The 25,511-nt window shown below is 36.7% G+C and overlaps 1 protein-coding gene across 1 annotated transcript in view; it reads left to right on the plus strand.

The window, feature by feature from the left end:
* LOC150078038 (methylcrotonoyl-CoA carboxylase beta chain, mitochondrial-like) overlaps nucleotides 1-25,511 on the plus strand; it is a 184,729-nt gene that overhangs the window by 26,021 nt on the left and 133,197 nt on the right. Inside the window, exons 2-3 of the mRNA XM_090384438.1 lie at nucleotides 1,386-1,482; nucleotides 13,651-13,927. Of these exons, the coding sequence (XP_090240564.1) occupies nucleotides 1,402-1,482; nucleotides 13,651-13,927 (358 nt within the window). The 5' untranslated portion in view covers nucleotides 1,386-1,401. The remainder of the gene's footprint in view (nucleotides 1-1,385; nucleotides 1,483-13,650; nucleotides 13,928-25,511) is intronic.

The raw sequence follows: 25,511 nt of genomic DNA on the forward strand, positions 1-25,511 counted from the left end.
AGGAACTTTGCTAGCAGGGAGAAGGAAGTGATTATTTCATTGTATATGGCAGTAGTTAGGCCGCATGATGAGTACTGCAATGAAGTCTTAGGCTTTAATTTAGGAAGGATGTAGATCTGCTAGAATGGGTGTAGAGAAGGTTAACAAGATTGTTGAAGGGAACGAAAGGTTAGTCTTGCCAAGAAAGGCTTCTCCTCTGTGGATTGCAGCATCTGGAGACTAGGCACCTGTGGGGTTATCTTTTTGAGGTGTTTAAGGCTTTGAATGGATTGAGCATGTTCAATGCTGATGGCATTCTTCTTCTTGCTCAGACTACACACATGAAGGGACATAAATTCAAATTGTAGAAGGTTGGTTGTAGGATAGATGTGAGGAGGTTTACCTTTGGCCAGCAGGTAGTTGATTGTTGAAACAAATTTCCATCTGTTGTTGTTGTGGAGGTGGGCACTTTTGAGTAAATTGAAGGAAGAACTAGGAAAATTATTGGAGCAGATGGGCTGGTGATATGGGAAGCTTTTTTTTTTTTTTTTGCTGATGCTTTATAAGCTTACTTTCTTGCATCATATGCCACTACTCACCAAATACGGAGGATGTGGAAAGGTCAGGGAATGATCACCGCATATCCCTGGAGCAATATGGCCTTAGTTGCTAATGCTCCTAAAAACCAAATAACAACAACAACAGTGCCACTACTAATAATAACAGTAACACCTATCACCATTTGTGCGCTTAAAATATAATTGCCTACTTCAGAGTTTTCTCCCTGGTTCTGTATACCTATGCTTATTGTATAAAATATTTCTTTTCTCCTTGATAGTAGAGTCAACAAGAATAACTACCTCCCTTGAGATCAATGCATTCTGTTTGTGGTGATCCCACCATGCAACAGTTGCATGAGGGTAGGCTTGGTCTCTCTTTGATGCAGATAAAGGCATCTCCTGTGGTATTATGTCTGACTGCAATCAAGTCTGCCTACATATTTGTACACAACGCATGGAATAAGGCCAGCTAGTATAGCAATACTGTATATGTATTACATAAAATTTATAAAACATGACAGTTTTAATTATATGAATCTCACCCAGAATCTCACTAAAGAAAATATTCCAGGAATATTAGTTCACTTATTATATAATAGGTGAACTCTAATATGTATTTAAAAAAATTGTTTGGGTATTTGAAGGGCTGGATAAAGAAAACATAAACTGACTACATATGTAGAAAGTAATTTGCAATGTTATAGTTACAGGATATTATTAGACTCAAAAAAATTAGTATAATATCATTTTTTTTTTAAATGAATGATTTGTATACTGTATTTGATTAATAATGCTGAAGTGCAAAAAAAAAAAAAAAAAAAAAAAAAAACTTATTTTTCTCTTTAGATTTCTGAAGAAAAAGATGCTGGTAACAAATATTATTTGGGGCCAAGGAAAGAAGAGCTTGACAAGGTGGTTCAGCTCAAAAATAAATAACTGGAAAGTAAGTTATTCAAATGTGAAGTTGCTGATTGTTAAACATTTGTTTCATATATGCAAGTACTGCAAATGTTCATGGACAGAGGTTTATATTCTTTTTTAACTTATGCCTATTGAAGAAATGCAGTTTTCCTGCACCATCAATTTTTTTAATATTATTAACTGAACTTTTTTTTTTTTCCTGTACTTTTTTCAATATTGCATGTTCCACCAGCACTGTGTCATCTTCAGGAACAGCTGCTATAGGGTGGTGTAAGAAAATTTTATAGTATTATATAGAATAAAAGCTTTGGATGGCTCTGATGAGTTTTTATTGTTAAAAGGAATTTGTTAAAGAGTTGGCATTAGTATTAAAATGGCATAATGATGCAAGGAAGCAAACCCAGTATTCTCCCCAGAAAATTTTGCCACCCGGGTTGCATTATGAAGTAGCCAGGTGGGGAAGTGTAATACTTTGCAATATTATAAAATTTTTGTTATTTATAAATGTGACTTAAGCAATCCAGAGCAAAATTAATTGCATAATATAACATTATATGCACCTTTTTCACATTGACCTCGATCGCATAGTATGTTTGAATTAATATTGATTGAGATCGGTGAGCAGTACTGAAGAGTACCGCGAGAATCACTTATATTTTAACTGGGCAGTGCACCCATTCGATAGGTCCTGGGGAGAACACTGCAAACTTATTCTGCATTTACCAAAAAAAAAAAAAAAAAAAAACCCCTCTCTCATATTATTCCCATAGTCAAAAAAAAAATGTCTGTTATATTCTTCCTTAAATTTTTCCAAATTCTCTGTCTTGACAACATTGAAGTTCCACAACATGCCACCTGAAGGAAAACTCTTCATAATATCAGTTATTATTATTGCTCATATTATTTCTCCCTGATTGGGGGTTCCACCACGTGATGGATATTGCTACCAAGTACACTGGTGTTACTGATGGTCTAGGAACTCTACAGGTGTTCAGGATTGTGACTTTCTGGAGTTCCTTGTAGGTGTTCACTGGGAGACCTATTGCTGTTATGTAGGGTCTTTGGCACCATACCGGTGGTTGACACAATGATCAGGATGGTTGTAACTTGTTGCATATGCCACATCTCTTTAATCTCCTGTTTTAGGTTCATGTACTTCCTGATTTTTTCCCCATGGGTTTTCTGCAGGTTGCCAGTGTTTGGTACCTCTATGTCAATCAGATAGGTAGCCTTTTCCTTCTTGTCTACAAGGGTTATGTCCGGTCTGTTGTGTGGGATTGTCTTATCTACTATTATGGCACGGTCCCAGTACAGCTTGTGGGTTGGGATCTCTAGTACTGCCTGGGGTTCATACTTGTAGTAAGTACACTTTCTTCGATCAACTGGTATTTCCTTGCTAGCTTCTGTTGTACTATCCTGGCTACCTGGTCATGTCTATGAGTGTACTCAGTCTGGGTGATCACCTTGCATCCTATGGTGATGTGTTGGGTCGTTTCTGAGACCAGGCAGCATTGTCGACTTGTGTCATTGGACACTCCGGGCTTATTATTATTACTAGCATATAGTGCAAGGAAGCCTGAGGCTTATGCTGCACCAGCCAAAAAAAAATTTCCAAGTTACCCTGAGAGAGAGAGAGGGTAGAAAGGAATCACCAAGAAAGAGAAGAATGATGATATCCAGCTCAGGACCGTGGTGTGCCAAGTCCATACTCACCAGATATGAGCCCCTGGGGTTATTTTTACTGTTCTTCCCTAAGATTTTATAGTTATGCCCCTAGTTCTTGCCTTACCCATCAATGAGAATATTCCTCCCCTATTAATTGTAGTAATCCTCTTCAGATCCTTTTATATTTCTTTCAAACCCCATCTTTTCTCTCACACTTAATTAAATCATAGTGATGGTGTCCACAGCGAAAGGTGCCTCCTTAGCCAGGTGGGAAGGAGCAGCAGTGCATAGCACACGCTTCTTGATTAGACTGCGGTTCAAGCCCGTCACCACCAAATAAGGAGGATGTGGAAAGGTCAGGGAATGACCACCACATATCCCGGAGCAATATGGTCCTAGTTGCTAATGCTCCTAAAAAAAAAAAAAAAAAAATCCACAGCGAAGTTTGTAGCAATTTGGGTGGTCACAGTGTGAGAGCTGCTTCTTGTGATTTGGATTCAGACCATTACCTGCAGTGCCAAAAATAATCAAAGTCAGTCATACACCTGTTTCATCTTGTACAATTTTTCAACTTTATGAGTGTTTTTCACATTGTGGCCAAGTTATCAGTTTTTGAGTGAGATCATTCTGATTTTTCCTTCTGTGCTGCTCAATACACTGGTTTCCTTCTATGGTGCCCAATACTTAGTTTGATGGAAATGAGCCTTCCCTGATACAGTCTCAAAATGCTCCATTCTATACAGTGAGCATTTTGAGAAAAATGAAGTCCATCAGCATTTGACTGCCTCAAGTTCAGGCCAGCCACCTTTGGGATGAATGCTAGATGAATGTGTGGCCAATATCCCTCCCTTCTGCAGATGAAAACTTGAATCTCCACTAAAGTAGGAACAGACACAATTCCTCCTGCTGCTTCTCCAAGAAACTGGTCAAAAGTGGCCCATGACATTTTGATGCTATCATTCATGCCAAGCCCTCATGTGTAGCACAGTAGCTGTAATTACTGTTCTCTCACACCATGAGGAAAAGGCCTGTGTTCACATCCCATCGGAGATGGAAGGAACTTTATAGGTTTTTTCACATTGTGGCCAAATTAATCAGTTTTCAGTGAGAGCATTCTGATTTTTCCTTCCAGGAAACAGAGCCTGTTTCATCCAGAAATTGGGAAAAGCAAATAGTGAACACAGTCAATTTACAGACATAATATACTACAGATGTGTGAGCTGCTGGACTGGGTAAACCAAAATCAAAAATGGCCATTTGTTTGTTTGTTTGTCACTGACCAGTGGTGGGCATATGCCACTGGTCAGTGACAAATATTAAAACAATAAATTGCTCATTAAAATTTGTTTTATTTTATTTTTTTTAAACATGATGGTATTCAAATACTTTTGCTAGGGTTATACATATCAAATCTTTTAATCTGCTGATAAAAAAAAAAAAAAAATCAGCTCAAATAAAATCATTCATTTATTGAACTGTGACTTATTTAAAATCTAGATATCTCTGGATATTCCCATATATGTAGAGATCACTCTGAAGCTCATCGAGGAAATCCATTTGACTCAAAACTCACAATTCATCAGTAGCATTTCAATAGGACAGCATTCCTCTATTAGATGGTGAAAAACCAACTGATGTACGCAGAGGTTTGTACGGCTTTGTACTCAGAACAAATATGGTCTGGATGAAATGTGGTCTCAATTGTTCAGACAAATGTGAATTTATTGTCTTTTGGGTAATTCTTTAAGTGGTTGATGAGTAAATTTGTATTAGATGTAGTGAATAATGCAAGAAAGAAAGCTTAAAATACAGCATCAGCCAGAAAATTCCCTTCCAATATAACCTGTCCATTCCTTCTGAGAATTTGTCTAGTTCTTCCTTACAATTATTCAAACTACCCACTTCCACATTATCCCATAGAAGTTTGTTCCACAATCAACTACTCCACTGGCTGAAGGAAAATTTCCACACTTCTCTCCTGCAACTAATCCTTCATCAATTTAATTTTATGCCTCCTTATATATGTTCTCAAAGCAAGAGTAATGAAATCATCAGCATTTACTTTGCTCAATCCATTCAATGCTTTAAACATCTCAACCAGATCTTCTTGTAGATATTTGTCATCTAGACACTGCAGTTTGTAGAATTGCCAAGAGTACCCTTTTTTTGGCAAGAGTACCTTTTTGTTCTCCTCACTAATATTTTTGCTCTTTTCTGCACCCATTTCAAAAGATCACCTTACACATGTTAAGAATATTGCACTCTTTTAAAATGCCATTCAATCGCCATTCTGTTTGCCTGACAATCCTCACATTTTTTCAGGGCCTTCAGATTCTTACATCAAAAAAGTAATAGACCTATTATTGGAACATTTTTCTGCACCAATCATATTGACATGATAATTGTTTATGGTTCTATATATGTCACAGTAATGCGCACAAATTTTCATGAAAATTCATCCATTCTTTCTAGATGAGGTAATTTCAATGACGAGTTATGTATAATGGCTATTTAGCTGCAGAAGCAGGAAAGTTTCTTTCTTTTCATCAAAAAAAATTGTGGCTGTAGACTTATATGTATGCACGTTGTTTCCCAAACCTTTATTTTTCATTTGTATAAATAAAAGTTGTTTTCCTGAGAGAATGAGAGTTGTCTGTTTTCATTTATCACTGGTGAGATCCGTCCCAGAGTTAAATTCAGTAAGATGAAGGTTTTCAATACTGGAACACTTCAGAATGTTTATGTAGTCCTTGTTCCCCAGTTTTGGAAAGCTGCTTTAGTGCAATCAAACAAGGTTCTTCCACCTGTGCACATCAAACTTGGATTGATGAAAAATTTCATGAAGGGACTAGATACAGAAGGTAATGGATTTGCATACTTCAGAATTGTGTTTCCTAATTTAACATATGCCAAACTTAAGGAAAGTATTTTCGTAGGACCCCAAATTAAGAAACTCCTGAAAGATGGTGTGTTTGAAACCCAGTTAAAGGAGGTTGAATTGCCAGCTTGCTGATCATTTAAGGTGGTAGTACATGGACTAAGAAAATAACAGAATGGTACCCAAGAGGAGCTAAAAGAAAATCTGTAGACAACAACGAAGATGGACAGATGAAATTCACGAGTTCATGGGTAGTAAATGGATGGCCATTGCACAAAACAGAAGAAACTGGAAAGGTGCTGGAGAGGCCTTCATCCTGCAGTGGATTGAAAACGGCTGATGATGACATGGTTTTTTGGGTAATAGGAAAGAAGAAAACTATGAAATATTGGTGTCTAATTTACTTGAGTGCTACAAAAGCATGGGCTGTCGAATGTTGTTGAAAATTCATTTTCTTCATTCCCATCTCAAATTTTTCCCTGAAAATCTGGGAGATGTGCATCATGAACAAGAGGAGCAGTTTCATCAAGATATTTCTATGATGGAAAAGCGGTACGAAGGTACTGCTTTTGCATTGTGGGATCTTGTAATGATGGGGGGATTACTGCTGGTTCCTTATGAGGGAGAGTAAGCAGGAATACAACAGAAAATCCCATAGTAGCAAACATTTTTAAGGACAGTTACAGGTATGCTTGATTATATATTATTGTAATATAACCATTTCGCTATGATTTATGATATTTTTTCCGAAGTTAGAGTTATAGAGAACATATATTTTTTTGCACTTGTATTACAAACTTGAATTATACGTATGTATCCCTTTATTTTAACATTAAACATAGGTACATCTTTTGATGTAGACATGATAGAGACATTTTATGGTGATTTTCAGAATCAGCACATTTATTTCATGTATTTTCATTGTGGAGGTATGACAAAATATATTTTTTGTTGAGTAGTGTAATTTATATGCATCCCATGCATTTTTCTTCTCTGCCATGAGTCTCAGTTTGCCTGACCTCCATTTAGGAGAAAAACCTTGAACTGTATTTCTTAGTTGGTATGAAAAGGTTAGTATCTTCCAAGATTACTTCCTTGAATGCTCCCCATTTATAATTTGCTGTTGGTAACATCATCAGTTGGTCCCATTGTATTGAATTTAAAAACTGTCCGAGACCACTGTAGTCACCTTTACAAAAGCAAAAACTCTTTCCTTTACCCCCGATGGTAGTTACATCTTTAAGTAAATCCCACATCAGTACACTGTGATCACTGCCACCAAGATGTGAGAAAGTGATTATTCATGCATTTTTAATGCATGAATAATCACTGCTGATAATCAGACCTAGAGTATTACTCCCTCTGGTTATCTCTCAAACATGCTGCTGTAAAAAACAATCATCCAATAAATCCACAAAATTTTTCTAGGGTGCAAGTGACCAATCTACAAGTTCCAGTCAGTATCTGGGAATTTAAAATCCCCCATAATAAGACATTCTGATTTACTGGTCACTCTATTTCTCTGTACATTTTTTTTGTTGTACTCATCAGAGTCATTAGGTCTGTAACACACCCTATAGTAAACAAATTTGATGAATTTGAAGTCATAATTAATTTGTCAAATGCAGACATTGTGGGGTTGTAAGAGACATAGTGTCACTCAGATATAAGGGATCAGAATTTGAATATGTGGTGGTCGATGTGTACAGAAAGGATAGACAGGACAGGAAATAGGGGAGGGTGTTATAGGCCTAATGACTGTGATGAGTATAACAAACAACTATACAGAGAAATAGAATGGGCCAGTAAATCAGAATGTCTTATAATGGGGGATTTCAGATATTGACTGGAACTTGTGGGTTGGTTACTCATACAGTAGCAGGGCTGTTGTGAATTTATTGAACGACTGTTATGTACACCAGCATGTTAAGAGAGGCAACGAGATATCAATATTCTTTATCTGGTTATCAGTGACAATTTTTCATGCATTGAGAATCTGGAGGTAAAAGAACCTTATACAACCTTTGTATCATCTGCAAACTTGGACATTAAACCTGATATACTTTTATCAATATCATTGATAAATATACAAAACAACAGTGGACCCAACACAGAACCCAGTGGCAGTGATCGCAATGTATTGTCGTGGGATTTACTTAAAGATTAGCATTAGCATTAGTAGAGGCATACGATGCAAGAAAGCAAGCTTATGCAGCATCAGCCCAAAAAAAACCCTCCCATTTCATCCCTCCATTCGTTCCAAATGCCTATCCAGCTCAGCCTTAAATTTATTTAGGCTATTAGCTTCCACCAATCAACTACCCTCTGGCTAAAGGCAAATTTCCGCACATTTCCGCACTACAACTATCTTTCCTCAATTTGAAACTGTGCACCCCCTCAGGTTCTTAGTCTGAGCAAGCCGAAGAATCCCATCAGCATTCAGCTTGCTCAACCCATTCAAGGCCTTATACACCTCGCAGGTGCCTACTCTCCAGGCGCTGCAATTTGCAGAACTTAAGCCTTTCTTGGTAAGAGCACCCCTTATACACCTCAATCAGATCACCTCGCAGGTGCCTACTCTCCAGATGCTGAAATTTGCAGAACTTAAGCCTTTCTTGGTAAGAGCACCCTTTGTTCCCCCTCACCAATCTTGTTGCCCTTCTTTGTACTCGTTCTAGCTACTCTACATCCTTCTTAAAATGAGGCCTCCAGACCTGTACACAGTACTCTAGGTGTGGCCGGACCATTGCCTTGTATAATGGGATTATCACCTCCCTGTCCCTGCTAGTAAAATTCCTATATATCATTGCAAGACTCCATGACCTGCCCTGGCATCCCGTCTTCACTGCTCAGCAAACTTCATATTTGGCTGCACAAATACCCCCCAGGTCTTTTCCACTTCCCTGAGTGTAGTACCACTCAGTTGGTATGTTTCTCTTCTGTTATTGCTACCCATATGCAGTACTTTGCATTTGTCAATGTTAAACTCCAGTGCCACTACTCAGCCCATTTTCCCAACTTATCTAGATCCAGTTGGAGTAGCATACTGTCATTACTGTCGTTAACAACCCTGCCAACCTTTGTATCATCTGCAAACTTGGACATTAAACCTGATATACTTTCATCAATATCATTGATAAATATACAAAACAACAATGGGCCCAACACCGAACCCTGGGGAACTCCACTAATAACATTTTGTCCATGAAGAGCATATGATATCAAATCCAAGTATATGATATCAAAATTATTTTTGGTATTCAGTTCCTTTGTGATCACATCATAGTATCCAATCAAATTAGTCAGACAAGACCTCCCTTTGACAAACCCATGCTGTCTTAACTATTACTGCAGTCTTGTCTAGATGATCCTGCAGTGCTTCTTTAACCAATGATTTTATTATTTTCCCTGGAACACAAGTTAAACTAACAGGTCTGTAGTTACTTTTGTCACCTTTTGAACCTCCTTTATGAATTGGTCATACATTTGCACACCTCCAGTCCAAGGGGACCTCCCCTGAGTCCAAGGAAGCTCTTATAATTATGGCTAAGGGTTTGCTTACTTCCTTTGCTGCCTCCATTAATATAACTGGATAGATCCCGTCCACTCCAGGTGCCTTCCTTATGTTTAACTTCAACAATTTCTCCTCTACTTTGCTCTCAGTTATTACAAAATCACTTAGCTCCCTGTTGGTGTTTGATAAACTTTTGGCACTGCCCTCATTGAATAACTCCTCATGTGTGAATGTAGATGAAAAATACTCATTCAGTTTATCAGCTACCTGAGCATGATCATCAATAGTTAACCCATATATGTTAACCCAATCTGATTCATCCCTTTCCTTCTAGAGTGTACATATGTAAAGAACTCCTTGCTGTTTTTCTTTGCATCCTTTGCCAAAGATTTCTCATAATCTCATAAACTTTGTAGCCCTGTAAAACCTTCAAACAATTTCCTGTCTACTACATACTTATTTAATGCATGTACATTCTATTTGGCTCCTCTAGAGATATCCTTTTTCACTATTTTTGGCAAAGTAGCTATTGTTCATATACTAATCAGTGTGTGTATGTGTAAGGTATTAATCTCTGAGCATGAACCAGTAACCTTTAACTGTACCTATCTATGTGTCACAGAAAGTAGACTATAGTTTTATCATTTTTTATTATTACTTTTTTTCTCTAATTTGAATTCCAGTTATCCAAAATAATTATATATACATTCACATACACATATGCATGTATAGATATATGCAGTGCACATACTTATGCATATTTTATAGGTGAGGTTTTAGTATAATATCAGCATCATATTTTCTATGTATAACAAGTTGCCCTCCTCTTCAGAGAAGAAAGAAAGAAAGAAAGACGTCCTCTTGGCTAGCACGTTGGTTACACTTGCTGCCCTTCTCCACAGTGTGGAAAAGGCTTGAGTATGAGCACCTCGACACGCATTTAACCCAAACTTTAATGGCTTTTTTCACTCCATGAACTCCGGTTTTTCATCCAGCAAACATACAAGCCTATAGAATAAGTGAAATTAACAGATACAATGATGCCTCATGCCCTTAGTTACTTAGTTACCTTAAAATGATCAATAACCAGCAAGATAAAAGTGGAGGAGGAGGAGGAGTCAAGAAAAAGTGAAATCTATCAGTTAACTCTAGCCATTTCCTGAAGGAAAGACTTTTTTATTGAAAATTAATACTTTATTTTTTTTATATGCATCTACATGTTTTTTTGTGCAGTTGGCTTGCATTCCTTATTTATGTATTTCATTAACTTAGCAATGAAAAGCAGTAGAAAAAATGTTTTGCATCATTAGGTTAACATAAATAACATGAACATGAACCATTTCATAAAAAACAGTCCACACTGTTATTAATTACTTTATTAATGACAGTGATTCGTATTCAGCCAGCGGTGAACTATAGTAGGCTCTCAAGAGCCCACTGTTATTTTTTTGAAAATTCGTGAGCCTGTTGAAACGATCATTTATTTTGGCAGAATTTGAAATGTTGGCAGAATTTGAAACTGCGTTGATGCTTTCACTGTGAAGAAAATGTTCCAAAATATAATGGCATACAGGCAATAATTTAAAAAAAAACTGTATGCATTATATCACCATTCTCCAAAAAACCAGCGTGATTTAAGGATGATTGCTAAAGAACATGATGTGGAAATTATAAAGATCAGTCATGTGTTTGCGCCACGATGGGCAACTTGTAGCTTGCAGATGGCAATTGCAGTTTGGAGGAATTATCCAGCTTTGTGCATCAGAAATTAAATATTTGGGATTACTAAACTGCCTTTTAAATTTGGAATTTCTTAACGATTTTGCACTAATGATCGACATCTTGAAGGAGCTCTCTTGCCTTTCTAAAATTTTACAAAGTAGTAGTAGCAGCATCACTATAGTAAAAGCAGATAAATTAATTATTTGAACTATCGATGCTATTGCTAATTTGTAAAATTCTGAAAAAAATGATGAAACTAAAATTGAGAGCATTCTGAAGTCGAAAGAATTTGAAGGAATCAAAATCGAAAGTAAGAACATATTTAAAAAATTAACTCGTTTCAAGTTATTAAATAAACTAACTGCATTGTTTTATTCTTAAAGGTTATTAATGCAACAGATTAATTTTAAATTAAATAAAGAAAATAATGATATCATTGATGATGAGGAATTGAAAGAAATTTTAAACATGCTACCTGGACACATGGAATATGGAAAAACTTCCATGGCAAGAGGGTGAAAAACAAATAAGAAATTTAAGTTTTATAATAAAATATGAAATAAAAATTAATGATTTTAGAGATTTTGTCAAAGGCAGTTTATGTTTAAAATCGAGTGAAATTCCTTTTTTCAATTAAAAATGCCAGAAATATCCTTGAAACCATTGAAATTACAGTGCTGAAGCTGAGCGAATAATTCAGCATAATGAATAATGTTGTAACAATAAAAAGAACATTTTTGACAGTTAAACACATTGCAAGATATATGAATAAGAAATGACCATAAATTTAAATTAGGGTTACCAGATCTAGAATTCAAGGCTAGGACAAAATAGGGAAAAAACTAAGACATTTTTAGTTTTAAAAATGAGGACATTTTAAAAATTATATTTATTACTAAAAAATTAATACATATTTGTCGTTACTGCCATTCATTTTCAATAAATTTGGATTACAAAGTAAGTAATTATAAAATGTTTTACAATCCATTTTCAAATTATAAGTAACCAACAAAATACTATTCACAGTATTTGTTTCCATTTTATTTCTAATGTTGCTCTATTGATTGCTAATTAATGAAAATACACACTCTCTGTTCCCGTTGTGGCCAAAAATATAAAATGTATATTGAGCAATTTTTAAAATCTCAGAACATATCTCGGAACCATTACATTGCTTAAAATATTCAGCCCACTTTCTGTGGGCTAATAAGTTTTCCCAATTATATATCTTTCTTTTTCTCAGAAACAAATTCCTTAAAATTAATAAATTGGTCATATAATCTACTATCGTCGATTTTCAAATGGACAAATGATGATACAGTCCACTTTTGTAATTTTGGGATAATACAGTCCACTTAATGCAACCAGTGTATTGCTTTTATTTATTCTGTTATATTGACCGAAGGTGCAATGCTCAGAATATTAATGAAAATTCATTTTATGATGAGATAATTTTTTTGAAATTATAAAAAACTAGAATGTAAGTATAAAATCTGTGAGGATGTCTGAGGATGCCCCAAAAACTAGGACATGTCCTTGAAAACGAGGATTCCTGGTAACTGTAATCTAAATGGAAAACCATTGCTTCAATTTGATCCGGATCATTACGTCAAATCTTTCCTCCATAATCATCGCTCAACTATTGAGCAAAGCAGATTGACAAAAAATATTAATAAAGAAGTAAATTCTATATGACAATATATAGAATAACATTTTCTTGAATATTTGTATAACAATTTTTTTTATAAGTAATCTGTGATTTTTGTTCACCTTTTTAGAATAGTTTGTTTTTTTATGTAATATTTGTTTTTTTATTCTAGAATGTTTTTGGGATAGTTTTTTATGTTATTTGTGAAATGGGAAACATTTTGTTATTTTTTTTATTTGCAATATTGAAATTTTATCATGAAAAAAATGTATCCATTATATTTCCCTAGTTGTAAAAAAGAGAAGAATAAAAAGTCAGCAAAACTGCGAGACCATTGTTAAAATATTCACAGCTCACCACTGTATACAGCTTCTGACAACTACAATTGGGTAATTGTGGAGAATAATCAGCTAGAGATTATTTCAAGAATATTTGTTATACACATCACTTATGTCAATGAATATGATTCCATGTTCCCTTTTCCTGAAGCATATTTAAAGTTTGTTTTCTGCTCTCTGCATTGCCATGGGAATTCCCATATAATGCTAGAATGTATGTCATTAGTGAAATATACTATTATGAAAACATAGCATAAATAATTAACACAGTATAAATTATTAATTTTTTATTAAAAATTAATAAAAAATTACCATATTTACAGACTGTTTTATTAATTTTTATTAAAAATTAATAAAACAGAATTAAATTAATAATTTAATCAATTATTAAAAATCAATTAATAAAACTTTATCATTACATCTAGATCCTAGATGGAAGGATTGATACTCAGCATTCTGATTTTAAAGAGAGTTTGAAAAAATCAAAAGTTGTTGAAGCAGCTTTGATTGCTATGTGGAATATTATTCAAGCAGCTGGGGGAGAAAAAGCTATCCATAGGCACACAGTATTAAAGAAAAAACTACTAGCAAGAGAAAGATTAAAAATGCTATTTGATGAAGGCTCTCCAACATTAGAAATTGGTCCATTTGCAGGCTTTACCTCCGATTATGGGACTATTCCTGCTGCTGGTGCAGTGATAGGTAAGAAATATTTATAATATAAACAAGAACTTTATTTAAACGTTTGAACATATCTACTCTCTTTCTATAATTAGTATAAGGTTATAAAAGAAATGATTCGCCTTTTAATATACTGCAGTTGCATTAAAGTTATTTAGTTTAAAAAATTAAAAGATTGCATTTTTTTGGTAGTACAGTCAAACTTGGTTATAACGAGAATGGAAATAACAAGATCACAGCTTTAATGAGCAAAAAGCCATTATGATTTTAATTTATGCGTATTCCAGTACAATCGCTCACTGTTATAATGAGCATACTACATGGATATACCATACAAATTTGGTAACTGTGCAAACATTCTTAATTGCTCGGGTAGTCGAAAAAACCCAATTCTTGGAATAGACAAAAATGAAAGGGGCGACTTAGCTTTTATGACCACCCACATTGGATTAGGGGCTGGATTATGATCTAACCATGTCCTTTTGGATATGGGGCTATACAATAGTGCATTGGCGAAATTGTTATTATTAATACAAATAACCGCTATAACAACAACAACAACAACAACAACATAAATTTATTGAGGGACTTCTATGAATTTTGGAAACAATAATTGTTTGTATGCAGATCACTTTACTGCCAATTTAGAGTAAAATCAGTTAGAAATGAACCCTCCCTTTGGAAAACATGTATACTAACAAAAGAAAGTGTCTTTCTGTTCGTGAAAAAGTCAAAATTATTGATGAAATTAGAATGTAATGCAAAAAATGTTGAAGTGTGTAAAAAGTTTCCTTTGTCCTCTTCAATACCATCAACATTGTGGAAGAATAAACATGTTTACATATCTGTACTGGAAAAAATAATAATTTAGAAAGCATGAGGTTACAAACATTGATGAAGTATTGCTTCAATGGTTCACTACACAAAGAAGTGCTGAATTTTCAATAGACGGTCTGATCTTGAAGGCTCAAGCAGAAAAAAATTGCTAAACAATTTGGATGCGACAATTTTGTATGTAACAACAACATTTGGCTGGATCAATTTAAAAAACGATATAACATCATTTATGCAAAAATTAGTGGAGAATCTTGATCTGCTGATCCGGTAATGGCAAATGAATGGATTGACCGTGTTTGAGCAGAAATTAGGAAAAATATCAATGACGAAGACGTCTACAATGCAGACAAAACAGGAAATCATGTTTATTATTAATAAGTATTGGTTTTAATTATGGAGAAATAAATAAATTGTGTTTAGTATTAAGTGTGTGGATTAAAATTACATTACAATTAAAATTAAAATTACAGACAAATAAATTGTTTAATATTAAGTGTATTACAAGTTTATACAAGCATATTAATACAAGGGGCCTCCATAGCCAGGTGGGCAGGAGCAGCAGTGTGTAGCACACGCTTCTTGTTTAGACCGGGGTTCGAGCCTGTAACCACCAAATATGGAGGATGCGGAAAGGTCAGGGAATGACCACTGCATATTCCTGGAGCAATATGGCCTTGGTTGCTAATGCTCCTAAAAAAACTAAATAACAACAATAACAACAAATATTAATACAAATAATATGTAGGTATATACTAATATTATTTTTTTCTCTCTAATATTTCTTTTGTTTTTTGAATCAGTACTTTTATCAAATTATTGAGAATTAAAAAAAATCGGGGGTAAATTTAACTCATCAGTGATATAGTGAGTAATGGTTATAACTAGGAAATATGATTGGTCCCTTGATGCTCATTATGACCAAGTTGAACTGTATATGCTTACGAGCAGACAAAAATTGTAAGAGTCGAATTAATGGTTAGAAATTACTTGTAAATTCTTTACCCCAAATTTTCTTTCTTGAGATTTGTTCCCTCCTAGCATTAGCAGAGGCATATGATGCAAGAAAGCAAGCTTATACAGCATCAGCCAAAAAAAACAAAGAAACCCTTCCCAATTCATTCATCCATCTATCCATTCGCTCCAAATGTTTGTCTAGTTCTGCCTTGAAGTTATTTAAGCTGTCAACTTCTGCAATGACAGATGGAAGTTTATTCCAGCCACCACCCATTGGCTAAAGGCAAACTTCCACACATTTATTCTACAACTGTCTTTCCCCAATTTGAATTTATGTCCCCTCAAGCGACCAAACTCAGCAAGAGGAAGAATCCCATCAGCACTGAGCATGCTCAAACCCAGTGGCAACTCATGACTCTGATGTTTGGGAGTGCCGCATCTTAAAGTTACATTAAATTGCGTTGGTTATAAGACATGTAGACATACACAGTAATAATAATAAACAAGTTAAAAATACTAAAACATTAACTAGACATTTACCATTCACAGACAAGAACTTTTATTTAAAAACAAAATCCATTCTTCAGTTTTTATTTGTTGAAAATAAATTAATAACTTTTTCATTCAAGTTTGGTGCACTGTTGACCAAGCTTTTCTATGTTGAAAGCATTGCTTGAGCATTTAGCCTTTCCTGATTCATAGTGCTCCTTAAAAACGTTTTTATTCTTTTTAATGTCGAATGGCAGCATTCGGGCTCTGAAGTAGTCATTGGAATGGTCAAAAGAACTTTTATGAATTTTGTAAGTTCACCAAGAACTTCAGCTAGATTATTTTCTGAGATAAATTTCAGCAAGTCAGTTAATTTGCAATAATTGTGTAGATCATATCTGCTGTAGAAAACTTGTAATTCCTTAAGAAGTTTTTGTCTTTCAATCATGGGATATGCCTCAGTAGTCTCCCGTACCTCTTCTGTGGGCATTTTCATACGAAAAATAACAAAGTTCTCCTTGTTAAACAATTTAGCAGCAATTAATTGCTTTGTAAAAGAATATCTCTCACCTATATCAACACTTATATAGTCGCATACTCCCTTTGCTTCGATGGCGCCTCCGTAGCCAGGTGGGCAGGAGCAGCAGTGTGTGGCACACACTTCTTGATTAGACTGGGGTTCGAGCCCATGACCACCAAATACTGAGGATGTGGAAAGGTCAGGGAATGACCACTGCATATCCCCGGAGCAATATGGCCTTAGTTGCTAATGCTCCTAAAAACCAAAATAACAACAACAACAACAACCTTCGCTTCAATCATGAGTGTTTTTGAAGAATTTTCAAAATACATCGAATTTCTGATTTTTAGAATGGCATTCTTAAAGGTTTCCTATATATTCATGTATTTTAACTGCCTCAATTTCTCGAGATTGCATTTGATTATGAATAACTTCCACACGAGGCATTATATGATGGAAAAGTTCTAACCAGAACTCAAATTTTTCATTACTCAAGATGTGCAAAATTCCAGTTGCTTCTGAAATCGTCTTATCTGCATTTGCTGTCACTTGTAGTTCCTGCATGCACTTTTTTTAAGGATTCAAAATTTTCATAAACGCTGTTAACAGTGCATATATCAAAGTTCCATCTTGTAGGGGAAGGTCGGGCAACATGGCCATCCATATACTTTCTGAGAACAGAGAGAGAGAGAGACACTGTGGGATCTCAAGAAAAATGTTGGTATCGACATGAGGTTCGAAAAGAATATTCTTGAATCTTGGGTACTACTTGCTGCATTTCTCATCATCAGATTCAGTTTGTCTGCATAGGGGGCACCTCCGTAGCCAGGTGGGAAGGAGCAGCAGTGCATAGCACACGCTTCTTGATTAGACCGGGGTTCGAGCCCGTATTTGGTGGTGACGGGCTAGACCGGGGTTCGAGCCCGTCACCACCAAATACGGAGGATGCGGAAAGGTCAAGGAATGACCACCGCATATTCCCGGAGCAGCATGGCCTTAGTTGCTAATGTTCTAAAAACCAGATAACAAACAACATTGTCTGCATAGCAGTGAATGAAATGTGCATTTTTGTACACGTCTTTCATTTTATCCTGAACTCCCCCTTTCTTGCCTTTCATCACACTTGCGCATCAAATGTCTGTGCAACTAGTTTTTGAATATTTCCTTTGAGGATTATGTCTAACTGATCTAGAATGCACTTTGATATTCTGTCTGCTGTTTGGTTTTCCGGAGTGAAAAAACCTCAGAAACGCTCAAAAATGTCTCCATATCTCAGAACAATTACCATATGTATATGGTCTGAAACATCTGTTATGTCATTAGCCATGACAGCTATGAATGAAGCTTCATTAATTTCTCTTTTTATTTCATCCTGGCATATTTGCAGCAAACAGTCAAGAATATCATTCTGAATAGTTTTTGAAATGCCTTTAAATGCTGCATTACTTTCTAAATGGTTCTTTAAATTGGAATCTAATATACAGGCAGAATTTATTAATCTTCTGAATACTCCTGGATTTTTAGAATCATCTTTTTCGTCATGTCCACGTAAAGGAATTTCAAACTGTCCACAAAATTTAATGCAGTCTGTTATTTTAGATAATACCTCACAATTCTTGGTAACTTTTTTGTTATGTTTGCAGATTGAAAGTCTATAGGCCTCACTAAGCTGTTTTTAAATATTTGCGCTTCCTAAAAGTGATAGTGAAATCATATTATCAATATGTTTATTCAAACTCTCACGTTTTAGAGTTTTTTCTTTCATTCTGTTTATGTTTGTAAAGCCACTTTAAGTCACCTCTGAACAGTAAACATGAAAAACAAAACAATGCATTTTTAACTTCACAACCACAAAGCCAACATTTCCTTTGGTACCATTCAGTTTTAAAACTGTGAATATATTTCTTATTATTACTTATTCCTTGCTGAGAAATTTGAATCTTTGGTGCGGGGCGGCCTTCTTTTTTAATTGCATTTTTTTATTGGAGAGATAATTGTGAAAAACTAAGTTGCTGAAGTTTATTCACTGTCAAGAGATTTACTTCATGGGGAAGCATGGAGGCCATGATCGAATCAAATTTCACAAAATCGTGTGTCGTAGAAATAATGTTTTACTTACACATCACCTCATAATATAACTTCAACTTACCAAGTTCAAGCTCAATTCGCAATTAAGCTGTAATCACATAATTACACTGTTGAATGTTGAGTATTGACTTAACACTGATATTATTTAGTTACTTAATGGGAATTTGGGCGAATAACAAAAAGACATTGACATTGTGGCTACACACCCATCATGGTCAATGATGAAATCTGCACTGCGTGCTTACAGTGATTTTGATTCATTTCACCTATAAAAAATGTATATTGGCAAATTGCCAACATGCTGGTTGCCAATGGCAACCAACTACCAGATATTCACTGGAAAGCAAAATGTATCACTGCCTGGTGCACAGTGAGGACTACGGTTAATTAAACTTCAAAGTTGGAAATGATTTCATGTTTTTATTCGTTTATTATTGAAATGATTACTGGAAATAGAGGATGCACATACTATATGTGGGTCCTGTTAATAAAAATATTCACTGCATTACATTGTTCTTCACAAAATTTCATATAACTCCGTTCACTGTATATCTAGATTTAAATAGCTAGGGGTGCCACAGTCCCTATGGATGAGCTGCCCCTGCTCAAACAATTCAGTCTTATACAATCAGATCACCTTGCTGGTGCCTATTCTCCAGACACTGTAATTTGCAAAACTTAAGCCTTTCTTTGTAAGAGCAACCCTTTGTTCCATATCACTAATCTTGTTGCCATTCTCTGTACTTGTTCCAGCAGCTCAACATCCTTAATAAAAGGAGACCTCCAGACCTGTATGCAGTACTGAAGGTGTGGCCTGACCATTGCCTTATACAAGGTTACAATCACCTCCTTATCCCTACTAGAAAAATTCCTGTATATCATTGACCAATAGCTACTGTTGCAGCCTATCTCCACTGCTCAAAAAACTTCATATCTGACAGCACAATTATCCCCACGTCCTTTTCCTTCTCCACTACCCTGAGTATAGTACCACCCAGGTGATACATTACTCTGGGGTTACTACTACCCATATACAGTACTTTACATTTGTAAAGTAACTTTTCTAGATCTTGTTGCAGCAGTGTACTGTCATTAGTGTCCTTAACAACCCTGCTAACCTTTGTATCATCTGCAAACTTAGACATTAAGCCTGATATACCATCATCAATATCATTAATAAATACAGAAAACAACAATGGCCCCAACACTGAATCCTAAGGGACTCCACTAATAACATTAGTCCACGAACAGCAGTGTCCATTGATTACCACTTTCTGTATTCTCTCACTCTTTATCCATAGCAGCAATGCTGCACTGCTCCAATTTGTGCAGCAGTCTTCCATGTGCAACAGTATCAAAAGCCTTCTTAAGATCCAAGTACACTGGTGTTCAAAGAAAGTGCATGACTGCTTAAAATTGTAATTGTCGTCCGAATAATGTAAGTATATTGCAATATTTCTTACAGATTGCATCAGATAAGATTTAGACATGTAGGTGATGATGTAATATTGTGTCAGCTGTTACTTTCAGCTATATAAGCACTCTCTGCAAGAGTTGCAGTCATTCCTTGCTTGTGTCAGAATGGCGAGTTATGTGTAGTTGATGCCACGAAGAAAGAGTGCTATTGTTGCTTTACATGTGGAAGGACTTCTTCCCGTCATATTGCTTATAGAGTGTCTTGTAATCAGTCGACAATGAGTGGATTTCTAGTTCTGCTGATAGGAAAAAAGGAACTGGACGAAACGAGTGTACAACAAAACAGGACTGCATTTTGAAGTGCTTATGCCTTAAAAACCATAAAGCTTCTTCTTCTGAGCTGAAAAGAGAATGGGAAGAACATACAGGAGTGGTAGCAAGTGCAGTAACAGACAGAAGCTGCCTCTTCAAAAATGAACTTGTAGCCTGTCATCCTAAGAAGAAGCCTCTCCTCACACAAAAAATGAAAAAGGCCCAATTAATTTGGTGTAAGGAGCATGTCAAATGGACCCCCGAGCAGTAGAAGTCAATTATTTTCTCGGATGAGAAGAAATTCAACCTGCTTGGCTCTGATGGGAGACAAACAATTCGCCATAGACGTAGTGAAGAATACCATCCAGACTGTATGGTGTCTACAGTGAAATTCCCTACCAGCCAAATGATTTGGGGGTGCATTTTGTATCACTGAGTAAGTCACCCGCAGTTTAAAAAAGGTTCCGTAAATGCCAATGGGATACCTGGCTATATTGGAAGGTAAATTGCTGCCAACCATTAGAGACCATTTCAACCTGACAAGTAACTGCATCTTTCAGGACGACTCTGCTCCTTGTCATTGGGAGAAAAGTGTAAGTAGGCACTTCTGTAGTTACTTTAGCTTCATTTCTGCATTAGAGGTTCGACAGTAATGTGTTTACATTTGTTACAGGTGAAAAAATGGTTGGAAGAACGGTTCATTACAACTCTTAGCTGGCCAGGAAACAGCCCGGACCTGAATCCTCTAGAGAACTTTTGGCATTGTATGGAATCTACAGTTGTCAGAAAAAAACCAAAGACCCTTCGTGAACTTCATGATTCATGTTTGGAACCACAAACTATCAGTTGATTATCTTCAGAAATTGATCTTGTGAATGCCTCGACGGTGTGCTGCTGTCATCAGGGCCAGAGGCAGATTAACTAAATATTAGTTTGCACCTGGTGAACTTTTCATTTTGTTTTCCATTTAAAATGATAAACTGAAGCAAATTCAGGGCTTCTGATAACGTTTCAGCCATAATTGTCATGTTTACCAAAACTGTTGTATAAAGGTTGCAAATGCTCATTTGGAATATTTTGAGAGCACCTGTCAAATATTACTTAGCTTTGCCTTAACTATTAATAACTATCTTTTGTTTATATTTCTGTTTGTGATGCTAGTCTTTAATGTAACATACCATCGCGAAAAAGGGTTAAAAATGTGAAATTCCTAGGTGATGCACTTCCTTTGAACACCCGTGTATGTGATATCAAAATTATTCTTTGCATCCGGTTCCTTTGTGACTGCATCATAGTATCCAATCAAATTGGTCACACATGACTTCCTCTTAACAAACCCATGCTCTGTCTGAACTATAACTGAAGTCTTGTGTAGATGATCCTGCAGTGCTTATTTAACCAGTGCCTCCATTACTTTCCACGGAACAGAAGTTAAACTAACAGGTCTGTAATTAGTTGTCATTCTTTGATCCTCCTTTATGATTTGGGGTCACAGTAGTACATCTCCAGTCCATGGGTATCCCCCCCCCCTCAGTCCAAGGAAGCTCTCATAATTATGGCTGAGTTTGCTTACTTCCTTTGCTGGCTCCTTTAGTATAACTGGATAGATCCCATCCACTCCAAGTGTCTTCCTTATGTTTATCTTCAACAGTTTCTCCTCCACTTTGCTCAGAGTTATTACAGTTATTATTCTGAGTTAGTGATTGCGTCAGGGAAAATTAGCCAACTGAAACTACCAGCTGCAGAGTGGTAAAGAGATCGAAGCCATGGCAGGGCGAGAGGCCTACAAATACTCGGGGATGAAGCAGGCTCAGCAGTTTCAGCACAAGAAAATTAAGTCCTGCCTGACCTAAAAATTCCATCAGAGACTCAGAAGCCTGCTGAAAGCAAAGCTGAATGGAGGGAACACAGTTAAAGCTATAAACACCTATGCAGTCCCAGTGCTAACATACTCATTTGGGGTCATAGATTGGACTAACACTGAGCTGGAGAATATCATGAGAAAGACAAGGAGAGTGATGACCAAGAGCCACCAACAAAACCCGAAATCTGCCATGGAGAGACTGACAGTTGCCCAGGAAGAAGAAGGAAAGGGCTGGATAGACCTCATTGAGCAACAGAAGACAGCAATTGTTAACCTGATTGGTGCACGATAGCCTTAGATGCTGATGCACCATTAAACTTCCAATAACCAACCAACCTAACCATTAACCTGAAGGATTACTTCCAGAAACACACATCAGCACTCCACCAGGCTATAAGGAAGATAGACAAGCGGTATACTGCACTCAATCTAAGCGAGGAGTCCCCCCCAACCAGGAGATACAAACGGAGCTAGAAAGATGGGCAGAGAAGACACTCCATTGCAGACACTACAGTGATCTCCATCAAGATGACATAGATAAATTGCTTCCAATGCATGGCTAACGAGTGGGATGCTCTTCCCCGAGACTGAAGGATTCATGCTCACCATCCAAGACCAGGTAATCAACACCAGGACCTATAGAAAATACATCGCTAAGGAGCCCGGAGTGTTCGATGACACATGTCGACGATGCCACCTGGCATCAGAAACGATCCAACACATCACCATGGGATGCAAGGTGATCACCCAGACTGAGTACACTCATAGACACGAGCAGGTAGCCAGGATAATACATCAGAAGCTAGCAAGGAAATACCAGTTGGTTGAAGAAAGCGTACCGTACTACAAGTATGAACCCCAGGCAGTACTAGAGACCCCAACCCACAAGCTGTACTGGGACTGCGCCATAATAGCAGATAAGACAATAACACACAACAGACCGGACATAACTCTTGTAGACAAGAAGGAAAAGGCTACCTATCTGATTGACATAGCAGTACCCAACACTGGCAACCTGCAGAAAACCTATGGGAAAAAAACCAGGACTTACACGAATCTAAGACAGGAGACAAAGAGCCTGGAGTGTCAGATGACACATGTTAACGATGTCACCTGGCCTCAGAAATGATCCAACACATCACTGCAGGATGCAAGGTGATCACCTAGACTGAGTACACTCGTAGACATGACCAGGTAGCCAGGATAATACTTCAAAAGTTAGCAAGGAAATACCATTTGATTAAAGAAAGTGTACCATACTGCAAGTATGAACCGCAGGCAGTACTAGACACCCCAAATTACAGGCTGTACTGGGACTGCACCAAAGACCCTACATAACAGTCTAGCAGCAATAGATCTCCCACCGAACACCTAAAAGGAACTCCAGAAAGTCACAATCCTGAACACCTGTAGGATAGTCAGAGAGTTCCTCAACCAACAGTAACACCAGACATACCGTATTTCCCCATGTATAAGACGCACCTTTTTTCGAAAAATTTGGGGTCTAAAAACTGGGTGCGTCTTATACAGTGGTTGTAGATTTTTTTTTACTTTCATTTCCTGCTATTTCACGCTTGTTGACTTTGCGCTCATTGTTTTGCACTTGTTACCGTATATTAGGTTATGTTTTGCCACGTTCTGCCCAGAAATGGCTCAGAAAAGATTTTTGTACAGTGCTGAATTAAAGTTAAAAGTGATCCAGTTTGCAAAAGTGAATGGAAATTGTGCGGAAACGTAAGTTTGGTCCTCCTCCAACTGAGAAAACAATCGGAGACTGGCTATGGGAAGAAGAAACCCTACTGAAAATGCCACAGCAGAAGAAGGCCATTAGAGGCAAGTCAGCAAAATGGTGTAATTTAGAGAGGGAATTGAAGATGTAGATTGAGGAGCAAAGGAAATTTGGAATTCCAGTGTCTACAAAGATGGTTCAGCAAGAGGCAAGAAGAATTGCTGATGAAAAAGAAGTTACTGATTTCAAAGGACACAATTGGTGCTTCAGGTTCATGAAACGGAATGGAATAAGCATGCGTACACGCACCAGACTTGCCCAAAAGATGCCTGAAAGCTATGAGCAGAAGGTCCTTGAATTTCATCGTTTTGTCATTCAATGTCGGAAGACACATCAGTTTGAGTTGGGACAGATTGCAAATATGGACAAAGTCCCCCATTCAATTTGAGGTCCCAAGTAACAGAACTGTTCATAATAAGGGGATGAAAACTGTAACTGTGAAGACAAGTGGACAGGAAAAGAGCCATTATACAGTTGTTCTAGCTTGTGCCGACGGAACCAAGCTGCCTCCTATGCTGATTTTCAAATGCAAAACAATGCCAAAAGAAGACATTCCTCGAGGGGTGATTGTCCACGTTCATGACAAGGGTTGGATGGATCAGGATGGGATGAAGATCTGATTTGAGAAAGTTTGGAGCAGGAGACCAGGTGGGCTCTTACGCAAACCTGCCCTATTGGCGCTTGATCATTTCAGGGCACACATAACAAAAAATACAAAGAAGATTGCTGCAGAGCAAAAAACAAAACTTGCCGTCATACCTTGACATCCCAGCTCCAACCACTTGATGTCTCCATTAACAAACTCTTCAAAGCTGACATGAGAGACGAATGGAACCAATGGATGAAGTCTTCTGGGGACAATTTGACACCAGCAGGAAGAGTGAAGAAACCAACTATAGGAGAAATTTGTACCTGGGTGAAAAGATCCTGGGATAATATCAAGATTGAGATCGTTGTCAAGTCATTTAAGAAGTGTGGCATTTCAAATGCCATAGATGGAACTGAGATTCGTCATCAGACACAGATGAGGACAAGCTAATGGATGGGAGTTTTGACAGTGATGAGTTGTATGAATTTTATGATGAATAAAACTTGAGTTCAATAACTTTATGTAATACATTTTTTTTTCACATTTCGGGCCCCAAAATTAAGGTGCGTCTTATACTTGGGGAATACGGTAACAACAACCACCCTGTGTACTTGGTAGCAATACCCATCACGAGGTGGAACCCCCAATCAGGGAGAAATAATATAAGAAGAAGAATAATAATAATAATATCAGGCATAGTGTCGAAGTTTGCAGATGATACAAAGGTTGGCAATGACAGTAATTATT

The sequence above is a fragment of the Mastigoproctus giganteus genome, chromosome 11, assembly GCF_048544385.1.
Source record: "Mastigoproctus giganteus isolate SK-2022 chromosome 11, ASM4854438v1, whole genome shotgun sequence".
NCBI classification, from domain to species: Eukaryota; Metazoa; Arthropoda; class Arachnida; order Uropygi; family Thelyphonidae; genus Mastigoproctus; species Mastigoproctus giganteus.